The following is a 24,774-nucleotide window of genomic DNA, read 5'->3' on the forward strand; positions in this document are numbered from 1 at the left end:
AGAGTGTGTCAGGAAAGAAGCCTCTTAGAGGTTAGTACTTGCCAGTTCAGACTTCAAAACTTTGTTTGCATTATGCAAGGGAAAAAACAGAAAAGTAGCCAGGGATAACATGAGACACAGGAGCATGAAAGACAGTGATCTCTTTGGGCCACTGCAAGTTGTTTTTAAGGCTGGAGCACAGGGTGTATATGGGGTGGTGGTTAAAAGGCAGATAGGGACCATACAGTCAAGGCTCTTCGTTAAAAAAAAAAACAACAAAAAACAAAATAGAGTCTGGCCCTATTTTTAGGTGATTGGATGCTACTTTTACTCAATAATTTGAGGCAGGAAAATTATATGATTATATTTATATTTCATGGCCATGGGATTGATTGGAGGGGGCTGACTAATTAGGGATACTAATTAAAAATATACAGTTGTACTAATCTAGTCTAAGAAATGATGAAGGCATGAATTAGAGTGGTAAAAAATAGAAGATAAATTTTCAGAGAGATGAGAATTTAGCATAGAGGGCAGCATCTATAGTAGTGAGCATCTGCCCCATATTTATGTGTTTGCTAAGTGGCTTAGAATTTGTGGTATCACTGAATCTAGGTCTTTGTGACAGTTTAGTATGGCGGGTAAGGGGGAGATGATTAAGGATAACATCTAGGTTTTTAGAACAGGTTATGTGGTTTGGGTGTGAAATAATGACTTGGGTAGTACTATGTTTGAGGGACCTATAGAAAATTCAGGTTATGTCCAGTAGGTGGTTGGATACATGAAGAGAAATGAGAGATGATCCCAAGACAGTAGTTTTGGGAGCCATCAGTGTATGTATTGATAGATAGTAACTGAAGCTAAAAGGAGTCCTTTATATTTATGAAACTTCACATTATTTCCTCATAGCTCATATTTTCTTCACCAATCTTCTTTTGGTGAGATTTTTAGGAAGGAGACTGTTAAGGAGGGGGAATAGAATAACATGCTTTTTTTTTTCTTTAGAAGTATTGCAGTTTTTGCAGCTCTAGAATAGGGTCTCCAGAGTGGGGCATATTTACCATAGGGGTAACCAATAGTTTACTGGAATAGGGAAGGAAACCAGTAGAACTTCTGTTTGTTTTCTTTTTTCTATTTTTTAATATTTATTTTGGTATATATTATATACCTATAAATTAATAATTTACAAGTATATATATATTTAAAACCTTTTACTGATAAATGTGCATCATCAGTTTGGAAATCAGGTAGTTAAACTGCTACAACTGTGGCCTTAGGAAGGTTTCTAATTACATTAACTACTTGTTAGATGTAAAAATTAATGAACACTTACTTAATTCTAAAACACTGCATTTAAGTTTTCTGATGAATTTGATTTTAAGATTAACAAATTTTAATCCTGTACAGATTTTGAAGTGTGTTATTTATTTTTTTTCTTGTGAATACTGATTGTTTAAGCATTAGATTTTTAAGTATTATCTTTCAGCTTAGTGGTGCTTTTAGTAGTAAATTAAATGCTCACTAGTGAGACTGAGACACTGAGTACACTTCGACAGTGAGTGATACTAAAAGTTTGTTTCTGGTACTTTGTGAAAGAGTGACAATAAGACTTTGCCTTCTAGCCACCTCGTACATCTCATCCTGTAGTGAAGTTTTCCTGTACAGACTGTGAACCCATGGTTATTGACAAATTGCCTTTTGACAAATATGAGTTGGAACCTTCACCGCTGACTCAGTTTATCCTGGAAAGAAAATCTCCTCAGACATGTTGGCAGGTAAGCTGAAAGACTATAGTGATTTTAAAAATTTATTTATTTGATTTATATTGAGGTGTAATTGATTTACATTGTTGCATTAGTTTCAGGTGTACAGCAAGATATCTGTTACACATACATATAGCCTCTCTTTTCAGATTCTTTTTCCATATAGGTAGACCATTACAGAGTAATGTTCCCTGTGCTAGATAGTAGGTCCTTATTAGTTCTCTCTGTTTTATATACAGTAGTGTGTATATGTCAATTGCAGGCTCCCAGTTTATCCCTCCCTGCCTCCTTATGCCCCAGTAACCATAAATTTATTTTTCACATCTGTAACTCTTTCTGTTTTATAGATAAGTTCATTTGTAGCCTTTTTGTTTAGATTTCACATATAAGCATATGATGGTATTTGTCTTTCTCAGTCTGACTTAATTTCACTCAGTATTCAGTTCAGTTCAGTTGCTCAGTCGTGTCCAGCTCTTTGCGACCCCATGAACTGCAGTACGCCAGGCCTCCCTGTCCATCACCAATTCCCGAGTCTACCCAAACCCATGTCCATTGTGTTGGTGATGCCATCCAACCATCTCATCCTCTGTCATCCCTGTCTCTTGCCCTCAATCTTTCCCAGCATCAGGGTCTTTTCAAATGAGTTAGCTCTTCACTCAGTATTAGAACCTCTAAAAATTTAATTTGGTGTTTTTTCTTTTTTTAAATTTGGTGTTTTTTAAAAAGTCAGATTGAATCCATGGTTTGTATAACATTCTGCAAAGGTTGTTAAATGTGAACTTTTAACTACTTTTAACAGGTATATGTGAGCAATAGTGCAAAATACAGTGAACTTGGCCATCCCTTTGGTTACTTGAAAGCCAGTACAGCACTGAACTGTGTCAACTTATTCGTGATGCCTTACAATTACCCAGTGCTCCTTCCCCTTTTAGGTAAGTCATTCTTGGCATGTTCTCTGTGGCCTAGCATACATATGAATTTTCCTAAAAGCAATCTTTGGGAACATCCCTCCCTTTTTGAGTGTTCTTGTTTTCTGGAAATTAATGAAGATTTTTATTAATATTCTAAAATATTGAAGCTGATAAGGGTTTTATAGCAACCTCTGTATGTTTCTGATATATTGAAAGTCAGTGTCAAACACCTTTGATTCTACAAACTATTGAAGATACTATATTTTGTTTCTAAATTAAATATTCTAAGTTTTTTGAAAATTAGATATCTTACACAGTTAGAATTAGTAATGCAGACTTTGTGTATGGTAAATAATTAAGATATTTTGTAGAAGCATAGTTCTTAGATCTGAATATTTTCTTTTTAAGAATTTTATTTTGGCAAATTTTTCAGTGAATGAATAGTATTTGTTCTAAAATAATAGTCTAAATAATACTGATAAGCCTAAAGTTGATTGGAGACCCTTTGGCTGTAATTTTTTGAGGGGTGGTATTGGAGAAGGCATCTTTTCCTTTATGGAATTGCATCAGATTTAAAGGTTAATAGACAAAATATTAGTAGGTATGTCCAATCTGTTTCATATCTAGATTTTCCTTGTGTATTTTCTCATTCTACCTTTATCATTACATTTAATTTGAGACCTTAATTGGCACTCTTTCATTTTTAAAGTGGTATTACTACTACTAAAAAATGTCAGAACCAAAAATTTATCACCTTTAATTTTGTTAAAAATATAGAATTGATGTTTCCTCTCTCTCTTGTAAATAGTAAAGCAAATTTTAAAAATGAAACTTACTTGACTTGGTTTTCATGTGTGAAAACACTGAATGATGATAGTTTGTTCTCATTATGCATTCGTTTATAGATGATCTGTTCAAAGTCCATAAGGCAAAACCAACATTGAAATGGAGACAGTCATTTGAAAGTTATTTGAAGACAATGCCTCCCTACTATCTTGGGGTAAGAATATTATTCATAAAAATGGAACGTTAAAAAATTTTGTATTATGCTTATAGTTTACTGTAGGTATTAAAGCTTTTATTTATTGCTGTTACAGAATAAATGTCATAAAAAATTTACAAATGACCCATATAAACATGAGAAAGAAATGTTTCAGTGATTTGCAGAATAATGATGATGGTGAGAATATATATAATGCTTATCCAGGCCTGCCTGATACTATCCTCAGCACTTTACATGTGTTAACCTCATTTATTTTAAATGATAACTGTATGAGGCAGAAATAACTTTTTATTTCACAGATGTGGAAACTAAGACACTAAAAAATTAAACAATTCATCTAAGGCTACACAGCTAATATCAGGGTCAGGAATTCAATCCCAGGCAGCTGGCTTTAGAATTTAAGCTTTTACAATTAACCTTTTTAAATTGCAGTTTTATAATTATTTCTTCTTACGGGTACAAAAAAAGGTTTGTTTGCATTATTCTCTGAATCTCAAGAAACATTCCCTGAAACCTAGTGTATCACAGTAGGACCAGTAATACATATATTATTAAATACATTGTTGTTATTTAGTTGCTAAGTCATGTCTGACTCTTTGTGACCCCATGGATGGTAGCCTGCCAGGCTTCTCGTCTGACTCTTTGTGACCCCATGGATGGTAGCCTGCCAGGCTTCTCTGTCCATGGGATTCTCCAGGCAAATAATTACTTTATTGATTTTGTGAAAAATAACTTCTAGAACACTTTATTAAAACATTACTTCTGCTCTTACTGCAGGAATATTATAGTATTCAACTGTAGTCTTTCTAAATGGTCTCTAATAACATTAATTTCTTAAGCTTTGAAATCATATATTATAGTTGTAAGAGAAAATCTGTGTGTGTCTAGCAGATAGTACCAGCTGTGTGAGAGGGGAAAGGAGGAAACACTGGAATATGAACTGCTACATATATTTGACTCATGTTTCATAGCATCTGGGGGGATTTAGCCAGTGTCACATGGATATTAAATATCTGGTCTGGGATTTGATTCCAGTTTGACACCAGTGCTTTTATACACTTTGTAATATGTCAGTGGGTGGCTGTCATCCTTTTACTGACTTTGTTCCATTCACATATGCTAGACTGTTGTGCCAGTGACATTTTTCATTGCACAGAGTAGTTCTTAACTAGCCTATCGTTACCCAAGGTAAGAATCTTCTGTTATCCTTGACTCCTCTTTTCACTTACCACCTAAGTTCTATCAAATCTACATCTGCAGTGTGTCTTCTGCCTCCTTCTTCCAGATGATACTAAGAAGTCCAGGATTCTACCCTTTCTTACTCTGGGGGTTGTTATTATAGCCTCTAATCCTTGTTTAGTATGTCAAACTGCCTTTGATACCACTGACAAACATTTTAATGAAGTACAAATATGATATGTGACCCTTATTGAAGAAAAGGAGAGGTGTCACGGGGGTGAATTTTTCAAAATTGACAATACATATATGGCTCCACTGGTAAAGAATCCGCCTGCAATGCAGGAGACCTGGGTTTGATCCCTGGGTTGTGAAGATCCCCTGGAGAAGTGAAGAGCTACCCACTCCAGTATTCTGGCCTGGAAATTCCACCGACTGTATAGTCCATGGGGCCGCAAAGAGTCAGACATGACTGAGCGACTTTCACTTTCACTTTTCATGGCTATAAATTTTTGACAAGCTTAGGATCGAGTGTGATATTTTCTTTTTTTCCTGTAGCCTTTGAAGAAAGCCGTTAGAATGATGGGCGCACCTAACCTAATAGCAGACAGTATGGAATATGGACTTAGTTACAGTGTCATTTCATACCTCAAAAAACTGAGTCAGCAGGTAATGTTAAGAAATAGAGCCATTAAGTACTTTGAATGGTATTGACTAAGGTGGTCAGTAGGCCAGATACTAGTTCTTGATGGTTCTAGTAGGATTATATTAATAGATTACTTTTTAAAACCACATATATATTAACGTAATTCTCAAGTGCATGATATGCTATGGTTTGAAATGACAATTTCAAATAATAATCTAGTTTGTGAAAGTTAGCTTTATTAATGTGATCCTAGCCTTCTTGTATGTTAACATTCCTCATGTTTTCTTTTGGGAAATTAGTTAGAAATTTGTTTTTCTTAGTAAAAAAAATCAATTTCTTTTGCTTTATGTTTTAAAACCTATATAGCATTTTCTATAAAAATGGGAGTTTCTTTTGAAATATGTATAAAAATACTGAATTTTGTCATTTTGGACATAAATCATGTTAGTAGATACCAGATTAGTCAAGCAGTATACCCTTTGACTGCCAAGTTATTAAAATCGTATAAAAGCACAATTTTTCTAGTACTTTTGCCATCTCTACTTCAACTGCTAATTGAATTGTAGGTTAGAAGAGTCAAAATATTGCTGTTTGCTTTATCTGTGAGCATTTAGTTATGTGCTAGTAATAATGTCTTTAAGTAGATATTGGTAAGATTTTTTTCTAATTCTATGTCACCTCTGAATTGGGAATTTTTATTTAGGGTGTACTAACTAACATATCATGGTTTCAGTGTAGTGGGTGTTAATAAATCAGTTGTGTTTGTGTGATTTTCTCCAAAAGGTAAGAATTGTGATGATTTAAAATCATAAGACATTATTGTTTAAACTGTGTTCAGTTTACCAAGCACTTGACATAGACTACATAACTTAAGTAGTGTTTTTAATTTCTTATGTTCTTTTAAAATGTGATAAATACTTAATTTATAAAAGATTGAAACTATTTTTAGCCTTTAATTTACCAGTTCAGATCATGTCAAGACAGCTTTTATTTATTTTTGCTTTAGGCCAAAATAGAATCTGATCGAGTCATCGGTTCTGTAGGCAAAAAAGTAGTACAGGAAACTGGAATTAAAGTCCGAAGCAGATCACATGGTTTATCAATGGCTTATAGGAAAGATTTTCAACAGCTGCTCCAGGGAATTTCAGAGGATGTTCCTCACAGACTGCTGGACCTTAATATGAAAGAATACACTGGGTTCCAAGTTGCTTTGCTCAATAAGGTAATAGTTATGTGAATTTTGTACTGCTCTAGTAATAGTCTATATTGTCGAATATGTAAAATTTTCTATTAACTGATACTCAGTTTGTCCAAACTTCTATACCTCTGCAGAATAATGATCAATTATGCTATTAATATTATTGAATCATTGAATTTTAAAACACCATACATGCTGAGTGGATTAGCAGATGGACTGATGAAGAGCAAACCATCATGTTCATTTTATACATAGAAAACAGACTTAGAGATTGCCTGAAGTTACATAGCTAATAGTAGAATTCACTGTAGTTTGGTACTTATACTACTGACCTTGGCTACACAGTATAATCCTGAAATGCTTTATGAATCTCATTATTAAAAAGATCTTCATCCTAGTTGCCTGTTTGTCACAACTGACAGACTGGTTCTAAAATTTATATGGAGGTATATAGGTCCTAGAGTAGCTGAAACAATTTTGCGAAAGAATAAAGCTGAAAAACTTGCACTGTCTAATTTTAAAAGTTACTATAAAGCTACAGTGATAACATATGTGTTGGCTGGAAAAATATTTGGTCGGTGGGACAGAAGTAGACCTTCATATATAGAGTTAATTTTTAACAAAGATGGCCAGAATAATTTAGTGGGTAAGAAGACAGTCTTTTCAACAAATAGGGTGGGAACACTTAGCTATCCATCTGCAAAACAATGAACTTGATCCTTATATTAGTTAATGTGATCATAGTTATAAATGTAAGAACTGAAACTATAAACTTCTACAGGAAAAATATCTATAAGATGTTGGATCTTGGGTCAATGAAGATTTCTAAAATACAACACAAAAAGCACATACACATAACTTCATAAACTGAACTTTAGTAAAATTATAATTTTTGTCTTCAGAAGAAACTTTGAAGTTTCTCCCAGACAAGCTACAGCCTAGGAGAAAAGCATATGTTGAATAAAGAACTTGTATGAAAATATATAAAGAAATCCTGCTGCTGCTGCTAAGTCGCTTCAGTCCTGTTCGAGTCTGTCCGACCCCAGAGACGGCAGCCCACCAGGCTCCCCCGTCCCTGGGATTCTCCAGGCAAGAACACTAAGACTCGGTTATAAAAAGATAAGCATCCAAAAAAAAAAAAACACAAAATATTTGAGTAGACACCTTACCAGGTAGGATATACAGACCTGAACAAGCACACGAAAAGATGTTCAACATTATTAGTCAAGTGGGGAAATGCAAATTAAAACCACAGTGAGATACCACTTTATGCCCACTACTGAACTGAGAATGGCTAAAATTTAAGACTGAAAAATATGAAATGTTGGTAAGGTTATAGAACAGCTGGAACTCTTACACATTGTTGATGAAAATTATCAAGTTAATCTGCAGTTTCTTAGGAAAGGTAAATGTTGCTATATACCAACAGTTCTACTTGTAGGTATCTACTGAGATAAATGAAAATATGTGTGTGTAAAGGGCTTGTATGCAAATATTCATAGCAGCATTAGTAATTGCCCCAAACTGAAAACAGGCCAAGTGTTCATCAACTGGTGAATGAATAAAGATATAGTATATCCATGTAAAAAGGAAAAGACAGTAAAAAGGAATAAACTACCAATACATGAACAACATGGATGAATCTCAAAAGCATGCTTGTGGAAAGACGCCAGATAGAAAAGATTACATATTGCAGGATTCCATTTATGAAATGGGATGTAGAGAGACAGAAAGCAGATTAGTGGTTGCGGGGATAGGAATTGCGAGTGACTGCAAGTGGGCACATGGACCCTTGTGAAGTGATGGGGATGTTCTAAAACTGATGCTAGTGATGGTTTCACAACTGTACATTTACTAGCGCTCAAACTGTTTATGTAAAATGGGTTGTAAATGGTATGTAAATTACACATCAAAGCTTTTATTTACTTCTGTTAGCCAGAATACATAATGAAATCTTGGACAGATGTGAATTTGAGATAATTCGGTTGAGCTTCACTTCACTATCTTTTGGTTATTACAACAGTACATTACGATGGTATCATATCTCTTTATTCTATTTTTCTAAGCTAATTAGTTGACTTGTATATCTTATTTTCAAAACTGTGCTGCAGGCTAGAGATTGTAGTCTCTTAATTCTGTTTCAAAATACATTTTGTCTTTGAATCTTTTTAAAACAGGATTTGAAGCCACAGACGTTTAGAAATGCATATGACATACCAAGACGGAATCTTTTGGATCACTTAACAAGAATGAGATCTAATCTTTTGAAGAGCACCCGCAGATTTCTTAAAGGACAGGATGAAGGTTAGATCATGGTTTTAATATTGGTGTTTACTCAGTAAACTTTTCTTTATATTGAAAATACAGAGTGTTATTGTAACTTTTAAAGAGTTGACTGTAATATTACACTCTCATTGAATGAAATAGAAAGTTGAGTCATCTCTAATTCTCTACACTTCTTCCTACCATCACTGTTGCCCCAAATTCTGTTCTCCAGAGGAAACAACCTTTGGTAATAGCTTAGTTTCCTTACGGCTTTCTTCATACATTCACATACACAGGCACACACAAAATCATTTTCTTGTGATCTACTAGTATCTGATAGTTTAACTTGGAATGGCCAATATATGTCATATTCTAGTATTTCCTTAACTATACCTTTGGCACCTACAAATCAAGTCAGATGAGAACTTAACCCTTTGCCAACTCTGATATAAACATTTCAACTACAGTTTTATATGAAAAGGATCATCTCTGTGATACCTCTTTTCTATAAATTATGCTTTAACTAAATTCTGCTTTGGAGTAGAATAGAAGAGACATTTTCATAGAAGGGTTACACATACTGTTTATTCTATATACTGAAACTAACTGCAATATTTTTGCTTTGTTTAGAAGATAAAATTGATTATTTAAAATTTTATTAAAAAGCACTCAAGATTTTGTCACAATATTTATAATGGCAACAAACTGATTTAGAATATATGGTAAGGAAAAGTTGCCTAGAATAGACCAGGTTGCATTCATACATAAGAACACATTATTTGTTAACTAAATGGAAGGTAGTTTTAGCGAAGTTAACTTTTATTATTGCTTTGTTCTGTTTGAAAAGATCAAGTGCACAGTGTTCCTATAGCACAAATGGGGAATTACCAGGAATACCTTAAGCAAGTACCTTCTCCATTAAGAGAACTTGATCCTGATCAGCCTCGGAGGTTGCATACATTTGGCAACCCCTTTAAGCTGGATAAAAAGGTAAATATGAAGTGTTTCATTATATAATTTTTTTTTGTGGGAGGCACAGTAGATTTAACAGTTCTTAATTTAACTAAAGTAAGCCGAAACTATTTTCTTGGTAGAATACAATGTCAACATCGTTAAAATGTACTTTAATGGGAATTGGAGTTTGTCGTACAACTGAAAACCATATGTAAAGTCAGGAAATTCTTCGTTGTTACAGGGTATGATGATAGATGAGGCAGATGAACTTGTGGCTGGGCCTCAAAATAAGCATAAACGACCTGGAGAACCAAGTATGCAAGGTATCCCTAAGAGACGGCGCTGCATGTCTCCACTGCTGAGGGGCCGGCAGCAGAGCCCAGTTGTGAACAACCACATCGGGGGGAAAGGACCACCGGCACCTATGACCCAAGCACAGCCAGACCTCATTAAACCCCTTCCTCTTCATAAAAGTAAGGGTTTTTCTTTAAACAGTATTTGCTGCTTTTAGTTTGGCTCTTCATGGGAGAGAGTTTTCTGATATAGAAAAAGTGGATAAAGTTCCAAGAGTGTCTAGAGAAGATATTTGTTTATTCCAAATTATCATGTAATCATTTTTATGTCTTTTTAATGAACATTTCATATATTCATTCATTATGCTTAATAGCTATCATGATTTGAAATATCATTTGCAAATCTTTAGCGTTTAGAAATGACAGTTTTTAAAGGGGCATTATCAATACCCACAGAAAGATGGTTTTCAATTTGTTTAATTCGGCAACTAATTATTAAATGAGATGCTTAATTTAGACAGGGTTAGGCATTGAGATGTAGCTATAAACAGATAATAGTGATCTCTGCCTTCATTTATAATGAGGAAAGAAAGTCATCACACATTTCCTTAGAAGTGTGATGAATATTACAAAAAGGGAAGTCAAGTATACTTGTTGTGGAAGTATTTGGCAAGAGGATTTAACTTAGTCTGTGGGGTCAAGGACGGAGGAGCCTGGTAGGCTGCAGTCCGTGAGGTCGCTAGGAGTCGTACATGACTGAGCGACTTCACTTTCGCTCAGTAAAAAATACTCCACACAGTAATGTCAGCCTGGTTTTCATGAAATGCCAATCAGATCAGATCACTACCTCTTTCAATGGATTTTCACTGTCCTTAGAATAAAGTCTAGAATATTTTACAGTGGCTTCTAAGACCCTCTGTGATCTAGACGCTGCATGTTTATCTTTTGGTTCTTACCTTACCTCATTCCCAGCAGCCCGCAACTATACCAGAATGCTTCAGTTACCTTAACGCCCTGCTCCTCGCAGTATGTTTCTGAGTATACTCTCCCTGTAAGAGTACTATTACTGTAACATAGTAAATGCACAGCTTCAGTTTACTAATTTCTATTTCATCCATCAAGTGTTGGCTTAAACAGAACCTCCTCAGTAAACTGCCTTGTCCCCACTGCTGCTGCTACTGCTGTTAAGTCGCTTCAGTCGTGTCCAACTCTGTGCAACCCCAGAGATGGCAGCCCACCAGGCTCCCCCGTCCCTGGGATTCTCCAGGCAAGAACACTGGAGTGGGTTGTCATTTCCTTCTCCAATGCATGAAAGTGAAAAGTTGGTTCAGTCGCTAAGTCATGTGGAATATTATTGGGGAAGAATGAGAATGGAGTAATTAATTATAGGTGGTGATCATTCATGGGTAAGAACATCTTAACTGGAGAGAAGCCAAATATGATCTCTCCTGATGGGATTCCACAGTACTACATTTGAAGTATCTGCCACCCAAAATACTGAATGAACATCAATCTGATCGAGCCTCGTAGCTACAGGGAAATAATTAGCAAAATCCAGATTGTGGTAAATTACAGGACAGAGAATCTGGTGTGGATATATTTTTCCAGGAAAAGAAAACATAGAAAAAAGAGAGGTACAGAAGGATTTTACAGATGAAAAGAGGAAGAGTTTTCACAAGAGTGCATGGAGAAATGCTCTTGAAGTGGCATTGGAAAGAAAAGGGACTAGTGACTCCACCTCCTTATTTTAAGTCCATGAAGAGAGTTTGAGAGCAAAGGCTTTCTTTGCAGGAGAGTTGGATTTCAGTTAAAACAGGAGTTGCTGTTGAGATTATTCATTGAAGTTTGCAAATCATGGAGTAAGATTTAGGATGGAGGAAGGGAGTCAGAAGTTCAGAGAATTTTTGTGGGAGGGAGTTTAAATTTTGAATAGTAAGGCAATGAATTCAGCTGGTTCCTGGTGGTTTGGTGAGCAATCAGGGAACTGAGAATTCAGCTGCTTTCTCTGGGGAGCAAATACAATAATCTGATATTAAGTGGCAAGCTTGCAAGCCTTTTAAGTCTAGTCTAGTGAGCTGAAGTGGAACCAGCTACTCTTCATTGCTCAAGTAGTGAAGACCAAGTGGATGGTTATAAGGAAAGGCGCTCTGGAGGTTTGGGGCCATGTTGCTGCAGAATACTGATTAGGTTAAACTTCCTGTGTTCACTTTTGCCTGTAAATAGTAACTGTATAAGGCAGAGGTAGGTTGGAATGAACTAGTACTCTCAATAAAAGGATAACCATGATAATCTTGATCATATATGTGTCCCTAAAGCAGTGAAAACCACTTATTCAATAAAATCGCCATAGAAAAAGGCAGAAAACTAAAAGTTTTTTTAAACTGACTTTTATTTTTTCCCCCCAGGCAAAAATTGTACAGATTTTGTAAATACTGTGAATGTTTCACATTGAAATACACAGTATATATGGCAAAGCTTAAGAACCATATCACATTGTTAATTTCCGAGAGTCAAGGAGATCAGTTGTGATTTGCTACAATATTGTTTTTTGAACGTTTTCTTTACTGTGTGCTTTGAAATTGGCTCTCATCTTTCTTTTTTCCTTATTTTTAGTTTCTGAAGCCACTAATGATTCGACAATGGATGATGTTGTTGAAAACCATGTTGCAGACCAACTGTCATCAGATACTACACCAAATGCTATGGAAGCTGAATTTTCAGGATCTTCTCCAGCCAACTTACTGGAACGACCAACCAATCATACAGAGGCTCTTGGTCACGACCACTTAGGAACTAATGACCTCACTGTTGGTGGATTTTTAGAAAATCACGAGGAGCCCAGAGATAAAGAACAGTGTCCTGAAGAGAATATACCAGCATCTTCACTCAACAAAGGAAAGAAATTGATGCATTGCAGAAGCCATGAAGAGGTCAACACTGAACTAAAAGCACAAATAATGAAAGAGATCCGAAAGCCAGGAAGAAGTATGTATAGTGAGAGACGGACAGCAGATTTGATTTTTGTATATGCTTTAAGAAAAAAGTCAAATTAACTAAAGCATAGATCTGATTTTAGAACACTCTTAAGAACAACATATCAGCTATATAAGATCCCATTCTTTATTCAGCCAACACTTAGCGAGTATCTGCTATATCCAAAGTACTGTGTTAGGTGTGGTAAATAAGGAGGGATGAGAGTAGAATAGGGGAACACACAGATAAAAATTAAACATGGTTCCTCCCATGACAGGAACTGATAGTCTTGAACATTCTACCAACCAGCAACTGGAATTTTAAGGTAACAGAAAAAAACCCCAAAGATGCAGTGAATATTAAATGACTTATATCTGTAAAGTTCTTGGCACAGTACCTACCCACCATCTTAACTTTTGAGATTTAAACTGTAGTAGTGACAGGGATGCGTTTAGGCCAAAAAATGAAAATTATGAAGCTGTCTGTTACATGAGTAGAGAAGAACTTTGTGAGATAAAGTTTCAATATTCTTATTGATATACATTCAGAAGATTTGGACAGATCACCTGCTATGATGGTGCCCATGGGTGGTCCAGAAGTGGGTAAGACTCAGTACTGGTCATTTTAGGAGCTTATAGTCCTTGACAGAGGACTATTAAGTTCTATGTGAAAACTTGAAATTGAGACAGCACTCTTTTTTTTTTTCCTCTATTTTATCCACCTCCTATGTTAGCTGTAACTTAGAGTTTGTTATAAGGTTGGATTTTTTTAAAGGCCACTTCTTATTTTTCAGTGGCACTACCACTGTTTACTCATTCTTCTAAGCTGTATGTTTTGATACATACGTGAGTTCCCTAATGAGAACTTCTACCAAGAAAAGGCAGTGTTTGACAAGTTATTTTATCTTTGTTGATATCTGATAAAATGTATGTATTATAAAATCTCTAATGAATGGTGAAATTTTTAGGTAAACTATTTTTGGTTTTGTCTTAATCTTGATGTGTAGTAAACTATAATAGAAAAATATTGAATAAGTGTGCAAAGTAACACCACTTTCCTTTTTGCTTCTCTTATTTTAAGAATATGAAAGAATCTTCACTTTACTGAAGCATGTGCAAGGCAGTTTACAAACAAGACTAATATTTTTACAAAATGTCATTAAAGAAGCATCAAGGTAAGTAATCTGTTTACATTATGGTATGATGAAATGAGTCCCCAGTTTCTATAGTTGGTATTTTAACAGTATCTACTTTATACTTGTGTTGTTATGCGTGTATATGACACACCAATGTGTAAATAAGTAATTCTCTCTTGTTTTTGGTTTATTGAAAGTTAAGGTCACTTAAAAAATAGCCACACACAGATTCTTTAGAAATCGTGAACCCTTTCTCTCTACACATTACAGGTATTGGCATAATTCTCATTTATCCTACTCTGTGGCTTTTTGATGTCTTTATATTTTACAGTCTTTCATTTTTCTCTGTATATTTGAACTACAGTTAATATTAGTGATTAAAAGTAACGTTGAAAGGCAATATTTGAATGCAGGAGTTCATTTGTACGTGGGAAAACATGTAATTAAGGGACAAGAGCTGGACAAATGAGCCTTATTCTGATTGCTTCAGTAGCCCAAGATTATGTACTTTAGTACAAGGAATGTGGATCAAGATTATAAACGGTGACCACAAAGTGCAATTAACTGGAAAGCATAGTTGTATGAGTTTAGTGAGTAAAAAAGTGTTTTTTAAATTTCTCCTTTAAGACTTTTTAGAATTCTAGTATTGTAAGAAAACTTAAGGTGTATCTCATCTGACCTTCCAAGATACCCACCCTTTAATTATACTCCCCACCGATTTCTGCCATGCTTCATGTAAAGGTTTTTATTTTTTTAAGATGAAGCCATTAATCCTTTTTTTTTTCTCCATGAGTGGCTAAAGCATGGGCTACTTTCAAGTTTCAAGATAAGGCCATAACTTTTCGTATTACTTATTTTGAATATTTAACCTGTTTTGCTCTTTATATAACATGCTATCAACTCAAACTTCATAGATTTAGCTGTATTCCTGGTACCTAAATTCTACTTCTGTTACCTTTTAGAGAGTTGTATAATATTATGGTGGTTAGTTGTTATTAGTTTACAAGTAGAGAGGAAGTAGGCATCTATTGGGCCATATTTTTGGAGAGTCTAAAAAGCATGTGCATACTTCTGTACATAGAGAACTATATACTTCTGTACAAAAGCAATTTTAGTCTGCTATATTTATTACTGAAAAATTTTTAAAATTTTCACTTGAACTTTTAACTGTTTGCTATATCCTATAGTGCTGATGTCTGATTGTCCTTAACTCTTTGCTGGTTTTCAAATTGTAGTAGTAGAACATCACAGTTTAAATGTGAATGCCCAAATTTCATTTCTTCCATTTTATGGGGGATTATGTTAATATTTTATTCATACTCCTTTCAACATTGCACTTTCATAGAGCATAAGAACCTACTGGAGTCATTTCTTTGGGAACCCAGATTGCTGAAATGTTTATAACTTTACCTTGTATTTATTAGGTTCCCCCCCACCCCGCCCCGTTTTTCTTTTTTATTGTGGAAGAAATAACTTCTTATCCATTGTACCTAGGCCTGGATTGTTTGTTTTAGAAACAAACTATAATACTGTACTGATAAAAATAATTTGCTAAGAGATTTTATATATCATAAAGCTGTTGATTTTTCATTTTCATTTCACTTTAAAAAATCTTCTCAAGGCAGTTTTTCTCTTTAAAAAAATTATACTGATATGTAACTCTTTGTTAAAAAGAAATTGAGAGTGCTATTATACTTATTTTTTCATACAGGTTTAAAAAAAGAATGCTAATAGAACAACTGGAGAACTTCTTGGATGAAATTCATCGAAGAGCCAATCAGATCAACCATATTAATAGCAATTAAAAGAAAAGAGAATGTGGCCACTTATTTCACTACCTTCTCCAAATACAAAGTAAATACAAGACTGTTGTGATCTTGCATTCATTTTTTGACATGCATTGTTGGCTTTTTGAAATACTAAGAGCAAGTCTACAGATCCTTTTTCCATCATTTTACAGTGACCTTTTCGTCATTTTGGTTTATTTTTGTAATGTGAAAAGTATCACTCTAAAAAAAAACATTTTTATTTAACAAACTAAAAATATTCCTCAATCTCTTGCTTGTCATTGACTCTTGCGTGTCAATTTCCCTCAGGTTCTATTTTCTTAAACCAACCTTCAAAATTGTCACCTCTGTTAAGGTTGAACTTTGCCAAAAAAATAAAAAAGAAGTTACTTTGTAATTTTTGGGGAAAAAAAGCACATACATTAAAACTAGGCAATGTTTTGTATATACAGTTATTTTGGATATATTATTGTAAGTTGTACAAATGTATTTTGAAGAATATTTAAGAAAAGCACTTTTGTTATTCCATCAATAAATGCTCTATTTTACTCTTGTGTGGTTTAGGAAATAATCACATTTAAAGTAATCATTTAAAACCATCTTAAGATAATGGAATTTAAAAGGCATTGCTTTTTAGCATTGGAAAAATACACCACTTGAAAGTTCACATTTGTTAAACCTAACTGTAATGACATGTTACATAATCTGCATTGTCTTTTTACTTTATGTTCTTAGATTTGGTTGGCCACTCCGACACACTCCATTTCTGCCTAGACAATGGAAACGTATCTGCAGATAGGCAGACTCTTTAAAGCTGTTTCAAAAGCAGACACCTTTGAACTCTTGGTTTCCTTACTTCCTTTCCTTCAACCCCTCCCTTTTCCTTTCTCACCAGGACTGTCGTGAAGCTGTCAGGGAGGTGTAAATTTGGGGGATACCACATACTCTGAAATGTGTAGCATTTAGCAGCTTGATGCCATGCTTGCAGAAGTCCCATAATAGACTGAGGGTTCCACGGATCTCTTTGTTCTCCTTTGCTGTTACACTTAAACTGTCCATTTCCTGGAAACAAATTTTAAATGACTTTGTCCATTCTGCATTCTCCCTGAGTTGTCCAGGATAAGGAAAAGTCAACGCTATTCACTGTCCACCCTCAGTCCACCGTGGCCTCACGTGTCCTTACTGAGGACTGTGAGCCTGTGGCCTGACTCACTCACCATTCATAGGTCACTGCTGTGCCTTGTAGTGCTTCGGGGATAACGAGTAGAAAAGAAGGCTAAAATACATTTAGATTAATAGAGGGTAAAATAAATTTATAAAATTATGGTAAAATGGAAGTATTTTTAGGTTCATAATATTTGCAAAACACATACCTGTATCTTTGTACACTTCAGCAGAACATTTTTTAAATTTCAGGGGTATAGGAAAATGAAATTGTAATTTTTGAAGAAAAGCATAGATAAAAGTGGAGAACATGCTTGAGCTCTGTTAATTCAGTGTAGGGGATTCAAAACTCTCCCAATACTGAAGACAAATGCTGCCAAGAAAAAAACACAATGTAGTGTTACATAGAATTTTCATATCAGTTCTGTAAACATTTTTTTTAACCTCTTAAAAAATACCTCTAAGCAGGATATCACTTAGTAAATGGAATTGTTAAGGTATTAACAGTTAGCTGCTGTCACATGGCTAAATTCAACATGAGATACATAAATTCCAGAATATATTGTCTGGTTTTAAATTATATATGTTTAGATTCTGAGATTAACAGAAGAGCTTTACAAGTCATTCAGATAAAAGTTAATATTTAACGAGAATATTTAGTAAAGCGGCTAAATATTCTGTCTGTTCCAATATTTGCTCACTTTTCCTTATCAGAATGTTCTTACTTGGATTTCACAGGTTGCTCATGAGGTGATCCTTTAGACCCTTGATCTTTAGTATATTTTAGGGTATGAACCCTAGGAGGAGTTGGGAAGAAGCAGTTTTGTTTTGTCTCCTCTTGTCCTTAATCTCTCTGCCACCATACTCTACACTCTTACCCCAAAATATAGTCATAAGCTTTGAAACCCATAAAAATTCAAGCTTAATATTCCATTTCTTACAGGGCTTTTTAAATTTATTTGTTTTTACAGATTAAGAAACTGGGCATGTTAGTTAAATTACTGAGCTACTACAGCAAAGGGGAAGGGGGAGTACATGGAGGGGAATATCATGTCTTTTAGGTCCTTTAGATCACTGGGTGGTTGACTGTAGGCCGGACAAGTGATGTTCTCCAACAGTTTAATCTTGAGGTGAAGATCATTTTTGGTAATGTTCTTACATGTGTCCCATTTGACAACTGATTGAGTCATGATTTGCCCTTATCGGTAAGCTTCATCAGTTTGGTGTACTGAAGGCTGAGGCTCATTTCTGTCCTTTCATTACCCTGTCACCAGAAGAGTAGCCACTCGGCCTTGTGTGATGTGAGCAGGTACCTCCCAGGGAGAGAGGCAGAGAAATTCATAGGGACTACTGCAGATCATGGAACTGGTGTTGGATTATATTTTCATTCTGTTTACTAAGGCAGTTCTGAAAACTCTTTATCACAGAAACAGTGATGTATCCTTTACTAGTTAGTTCAAAGATTTTATATCATTTTATGCAGTTGAATTCCAGAAGAGAAACTCTTCTCTCTTAACTGTCGTCAACCTTTATTGGCTATGAGCTTTCGACAGTGACCCTTCTGTTCAGGTTTAGTTCAGTCTCTTGTTTCCTGAGGGAGTAGAACCTGTCGTCCTTCATCTTAACTGTTTTTGACCTGTATCCTTCCTGAGAGAGGGCTCTCTGTTACCTGTTCCGAGTGATAAGTGATATTTTCATCTAATCAAATTGAGGTTGGGATGATCATGGTGAAATACTACAAGGATATATTCTGTTGATGGACTTTCTCTCCCCCAATAATCCCTTAATAGATAATTCCCTAGTGAATGATTATCTTCATCCTTTTTGTCACAAGTGTCTTTGCTTTCTAGCACAAATTACAGCAGTATGCAAATGATTCTCAGATAAAATGATGTTGACAGTATTTCCTTAACGATTTGTGTAAAACCTATGCATAATTTTCATTATTCTAACTTGACTTTTTTTCTCTCCATAAATAAAAATAATGCCTGATGTTTAGTTAAAGTAGATCCACTTTTGCTTGATTTTGTTAGTCCTGGTCCATCCTATTTATTTTTAACACATTGTTTAGACTTGCCAACAACTCTTTACTGAGAATCTCTCTTTTTTCCCCAGGCTGATAAGTAATTGCCAGAGAGGGTGGGGCAACAGTAAGAGGAATTATTTGAATACTTTGTTCACTGTTGTTGAGACTTAAAAGGACTTCTGCTTGTCCTTCTGATGTGCTGAGGCTCTGCCTGTACCATACCATCTTTGGATGAAGATGAGGTTGTATGGTAGGACAAGGCCTAGGGCAAATATTTGGTTTCTGTGTAATTTCAACAAGCTTGAGAAAGATCAACAGAAAAGCTATAGAAACGCAGGTGCATTCCCTAGGATACTAGGGGTGCTGAGAGTACCAGGGGACAATTTGGACACTTGTGGCCTGAATGAACTCTCTCATCCTACAAGGCCAAGAAAGTTCAGCAACAATGGGGAAAAAAGATATATCATTTATTTTACTTTCATGATTTTTTTTAAAGTCCTCCCCAGAAGTAGAAACTTAAATTTTTAAAGACCTACATCAGTCATAAATGAGCTGAAAGTAACAGAAGGCAGAAAAGCCACAAGAGGGTATTAGTCTCCTCAGTAGTTATGAAATACTCCCCTTTCTCAGGATACATGACATAGCAACTGGGGAGCTTTGGAAGCACTACAGAAACCAGCTAAAAGGAATGCTTGTTTTAGGTGGGGGTGGACAAATGAGCCTTTGTTGCTAGAGAGGTGCTGATAAATATTTACATGAATCCTATCAAAAAACACTAATACCTGTGTTCGGTTCTCTCAGGAAAAAGATGAACGGCCGATCCGCTTTAAAAATAGGAATCCGAGACCTTTTCAGTAACAACAGAGCTGCAGGAAAGATAAAGAGTAGAATCCCATTGTATTTTCTCTTCATTTGAGGAAAGTCATTATTATAATTGGATATAAAGTCACTTGATTTTTGAAGGAATAAAAGCATCCTAATGAAACAGCATCGTTTTAGTGTTATGATGGGGTGCAAATGGGAAAATTAAAGAGAAAAGACAGTGCTTAGCCAACACTGTGTCCTATTCTCAGAATAGTTCATGGAATAAATTCCTTCCTGAAGGTAATTTTCAGAATGAGTATTCCTTATTTATGGGCTCATGGTGCAGATCCTTTTCAAAATGGCTCTTTTTCTCCCATCATTTTCAAAAACTTGATTCTGTTAACTTTTTTTTTTTTAATGCTCTTATCACATCTGGACATGGGGTTTTAGTGGGAAGGCTTAGAAGTGTGAAGGCACTGGATGAGTCTAACAAAGGGGGAGATGCAGGCCAGCAGCATTCCTGAGCGTTGCTGACACAGTCCTCTTAGGCACACACCTGTGGCTGCAGATGCCTTAGTGCCTTCCTCTGAAACCTCGATCTTGGCTTTGTGGATCGCTTCAGAAACATAAAAGCCATCTTGGCCTAAGCAGAGGAAACAGAAATGGGATTATTTGCATTTTGTTAAAAGATGTGAGTACATTTTTAAAGAACAGAGTTATAGTCTTGCATGCTGCTTACTGTGGAAATAGGAAGAGATTTGGGAAATTTTAAGGTGCAATATTTTATGCAACTTTCAAAGCCTCAAATTTGGTTAAGTAATAAAGTGTTAGTTGCTCAGTCGTGTCCAACTCAATTGTGGTCCCATGGACTGTAGCTCGCCAGGATTCTCTGTCCATAGAATTCTCCAGGCAAGAATACTGGAGTGGGTTGCCATTCCCTTCTCCAGGGGATCTCCCCAACCCAGGGACTGAACCTGGGTCTCCTACATTGCAGAGAGATACTTGATTGACTGAGCCCCATCTAATAAATAATCCCACTCAATATTCAGGGCTGTGTCCCCATTTTTTCAAGTTAATTTTCAAGCCCAATTTCTAGTAACTGTTGAAATCTTTAGTATTTCTAAAATTTTGGTGTGTAAGAATTGCCAGAGTATGTGTTAAAATGCAAATTCCAGAGCCCAGGAATCTGCACATTCAGCAAGCTTCTGAGATGACTTCCCTTGAATGCCTTCTTGGGCTGCATTTTAAGAGCCACTTTTAAATGACAGTCAGAGGTTTGTACTATGGGCTTTAAAAGGCAATGTATTAAAAATATCTCATGCCGCATGACTGCATTCTGTATACTGAGCATATCAGTTATGCAATTACCTTGCCTCATGGGCTAGAATCTGCAAAGAAAACGAGAGGTGAGAACTATCACGGTTGTCAACAATTTCAAAGGCATTACAAGCTTAGCAAACGAATTTGAGTGGTAATGTTAGAGAAATGGACAGGTTTTTATAATTTAGCCATCTATCATGTTTAAACAGTTTGCTTGGTACTTGATAACACAAAGAATGAAAGTAAGAATTTTGAGAAGGAGAAGAAACTAGAAATCCACATGCTTGACCAGAGGTCCTGTTGGGCAGATACAGGTGTTCTGACAGCAGGTACCGTGCCCATTTCCACTCCACCCTTCCACACGGATGCCACCACCTTGCAAAAGTGTGTTCTAGTCCATTTTAGCGTGTCCTGGAAAGGCAGCGATGTCAGGAGTCTTGAGGGACATGCTGTATTCTGAGGGGGCTTCTCTTAGACTAAATTATTTTTGATTTCTCATACATAATACGAGGGGACGGTGAATGAATGTTGTGAGAGAGTAAGACCAGCAGAGTACAGGATGTGTGTCGTTTCATCTGTCTTTTAAATAAGGGAATTGTGAGTTGGCTGCTGTAAGGAACAGATCTTTCTCAGTGCCAGTGAAGGGGACCAGACAAGGGCCAGAGGGAGAGAAAAATCAGTGGAACAGTCACTTGGCATCACTCATCCTAACGCTAATGCAGAATCGGATTGGTTTCAGCAGCTGGTCTTTTTCAGTAGCATTTTTTAGAAAATCTATGATCTATAGCCTGTCTCGCTAACTCTGAACAAACTGAAATGCAGGACCCAAATTAGAACTGTGTGTACAAGGAATGGTTAATGGTCATGAGAAGGTTTTACTAATCTGTGACTTCATTACTGTCTAGAATGGTATCCAAATACTTAATGAAATGAGCAGAGGTTCTCTATCAGCTAGAATATAGTTGAATACATTTGTGTTAGAGTCCGGGTGCCCTGGCACAATGTGAGAAATGGTGCCAACTGGTTGGTATGAATGAGTTTTTCAGCAGATGACTTGGCTATTTCACTTTCTTGAAACTGCAACTGAGGAGGTTTTTTCTCCATCCTATTACAGGAGTGGCCCAAGAAGTGACATTTACATGTTTGCACAGACGTAGGCTTAGACCCATAGCCTGGCATGCCTCGGCATCCTCATCTCCTATACATTTTATCTCTGGTAAGAGTTAACATTTCAGAAGACCAGCATTTGTCATCAAAACAAGGATTCAGGAGTCATCTGTGGGTTATGTTTTTCTTCTTGCTTGATCTTGTATTGCAGATCCCAATTTGCTTACTTCTGTTAAGTGGCTCTGGATATGTTATGTAACTAATGAACTCAGCCTAGAGGATCCTCCTGGCTTTGGGCTGATTCTCTCCTGCAGTGTTGGCAACTGTCTAATGCCATTGAGGGCCATTCAACCTGTTTCCCCAAAATTTGTTCCCAAGGTTGTTTACAGGTGCTATTCTGTATAAAGGGTTCCATGAGTAATAACATGGGAAATGCAAATTGAATAGGCTTGTGCTTTTGTTTTTAACAGTAGACTTCTTACAGTTGCTCATTTGTTAATGTTCATAGCTCTACAGGAGCGTGGTTGTATGTAGTGTTTAACCATGGAATGACTCACACGATCTCCTGTCCCCAAATTTACCAGGTTAGCATTCTACAGAACCTACTTTGGGAAGCTAGCCGCCTTCCCCTCAATAAACCCTTCCACTCCTATATTACATTTCAATATCCAAAGCAAATGAATAAACTCTTCTTCCATAACATCTTCTGTGTTTCCATCTGAACCTTCATTTTTAGATTGTGAGCTCTCAGAAAACAGAAGCTGTATTACTCATTCTAAGTATTTGTTACCTCGCTCAACTAGCATAATAGTGCTTGGTACACATGGGTGTGTAGTAAATGTTGGACGAATGACTGAAATACTGGGGGCTTGCTCCGCACACTACATTTGTTTCATTTCCCCCATAAAAACAGCTGCTTAGTATCCTTTAATCTGATTTTCACTCGTAAGGAAATGGTTGGTGTCTGTGGACTCAGGGGCGCAGCACAGGAATCTTTGGCAAGTGTCATCCGAATGACTCAGAGCCCCCTTCCCCTTTGTTAGTGGAGCCCATGGTGCTTTGTATGTGGTTGGCCATACTCTCAGAAGGTTAAGGGTTTTCATACTGTGACACTATAAACATAAGATTGGCAAAATGTAAACCAATAATCTGACATTCCATCGTCAGCTTCTCAAAAAGTCGGACGAACATTATCGTTGGGCTGTGTCTTTTGTCTCCGCAGATATTATTACCTAATATCGGCAATATTAACTTTGAAAAAGTTATTGCCAGAATCTGCTTCTATTTATCTTTCTCCTCTTCTTGGCACTTAGTTGTAGATGGAGAGTGTATCTCACATAGCACCCAGGCCAGAATATACAGAGTGCTGGAAAGAACCTGAAATGGGCTCCGCAAGTAGGTGGTTAGTTCCTCTCTCCATCCTCCTCTAGCCCACTCCTCACATCTTGCTTTCTTGCCACTCTCCCAGCCAGCTTTGTTAAGGTGTAATTGACATGTACAATGTAAGTTTCAGGTGTATAATATGATGGTTTTATGTATGTGTATATTGCAAATAAGATCATATACTTTATATCTGTACCCTTTGACCACCTTCAGTCATTCTCCCCACCCTGGCCACCACCATTGTGTACTCTGATTCTATGAGTTTAGCTTCTTTTTAGATTCTACTTACTTTTAGATTATATGTAGTATATGTGAGATCATACAGTAGCTGTCTTTCTCTGACTTAATTCACTTATCATAATGCACTCAGGGTTTTTCTATAATGTTGCAAATGGCAGGATTTTCTTCTTTTTATGGCCAAATAATATTCCACTGTATATGTTGACACTTAACTTTTCTCCATGACTGTTATAAACAATAGAACATGAGGATGCAGATATCTCTGTGACACAATGATTTAAATTCCTTTGGATATATACCTAGATATGGAATTGCTGGATTATACAGAAGTTCTATTTTACTTTTTTGAGGAAACATGATTCCGTTTTCCATAGTGGCCATACCAGTTTACCTTCCTATCAACAGTGCACAAGGGATCCCTTTTTATCCACATCCTTACCAACACTTGCTGTTTCTTTCTTTCTTTTTCTTTTTGGCTATGGCGTACGGCTTGCAGGATCTTAGTTCCCTCACCAGGAGTCTAACCTGCGTCCTCAGCAGTAAGAGTGGAGGCCTCACCACTGAACCACCAGGGAATCCCGAACTCTTGCTATTTCTTATCGTTTTGATAACAGCCATTTTCAGAGTTTCTTTTGAGAAATCCACTG

At 36.1% G+C, this 24,774-nt stretch overlaps 2 protein-coding genes across 7 annotated transcripts in view; one reads left to right on the forward strand and one right to left on the reverse strand.

Moving 5' to 3' along the window:
- The window catches only part of INTS6 (integrator complex subunit 6), a 105,172-nt gene that overhangs the window by 69,077 nt on the left and 11,321 nt on the right, over nucleotides 1–24,774 (forward strand). For 2 of the 6 annotated variants that reach the window (XM_018056706.1, XM_018056707.1), the window contains exons 8-18: nucleotides 1,602–1,754; nucleotides 2,542–2,674; nucleotides 3,559–3,653; nucleotides 5,391–5,501; nucleotides 6,485–6,700; nucleotides 8,854–8,980; nucleotides 9,789–9,931; nucleotides 10,137–10,368; nucleotides 12,802–13,173; nucleotides 14,242–14,335; nucleotides 16,008–16,631. In XM_018056706.1, the coding sequence (XP_017912195.1) occupies nucleotides 1,602–1,754; nucleotides 2,542–2,674; nucleotides 3,559–3,653; nucleotides 5,391–5,501; nucleotides 6,485–6,700; nucleotides 8,854–8,980; nucleotides 9,789–9,931; nucleotides 10,137–10,368; nucleotides 12,802–13,173; nucleotides 14,242–14,335; nucleotides 16,008–16,101 (1,770 nt within the window). In that variant the 3' untranslated portion in view covers nucleotides 16,102–16,631. Of the gene's footprint in view, nucleotides 1–1,601; nucleotides 1,755–2,541; nucleotides 2,675–3,558; nucleotides 3,654–5,390; nucleotides 5,502–6,484; nucleotides 6,701–8,853; nucleotides 8,981–9,788; nucleotides 9,932–10,136; nucleotides 10,369–12,801; nucleotides 13,174–14,241; nucleotides 14,336–16,007; nucleotides 16,632–22,511; nucleotides 22,614–24,774 lie in introns of those variants that run through there. The other 4 variants (XM_018056709.1, XM_018056708.1, XR_001918950.1 and 1 more) reach the window with 3 other exon arrangements.
- The window catches only part of SERPINE3 (serpin family E member 3), a 32,636-nt gene continuing 25,237 nt past the window's right edge, over nucleotides 17,376–24,774 (reverse strand). The window contains exons 7-9 of the mRNA XM_005687469.3: nucleotides 20,634–20,720; nucleotides 20,056–20,139; nucleotides 17,376–17,620 (exon numbers count right to left, since the gene is read on the reverse strand). Of these exons, the coding sequence (XP_005687526.2) occupies nucleotides 17,577–17,620; nucleotides 20,056–20,139; nucleotides 20,634–20,720 (215 nt within the window). The 3' untranslated portion in view covers nucleotides 17,376–17,576. The remainder of the gene's footprint in view (nucleotides 17,621–20,055; nucleotides 20,140–20,633; nucleotides 20,721–24,774) is intronic.

Source organism: Capra hircus, chromosome 12 (genome assembly GCF_001704415.2).
Source record: "Capra hircus breed San Clemente chromosome 12, ASM170441v1, whole genome shotgun sequence".
NCBI classification, from domain to species: Eukaryota; Metazoa; Chordata; class Mammalia; order Artiodactyla; family Bovidae; genus Capra; species Capra hircus.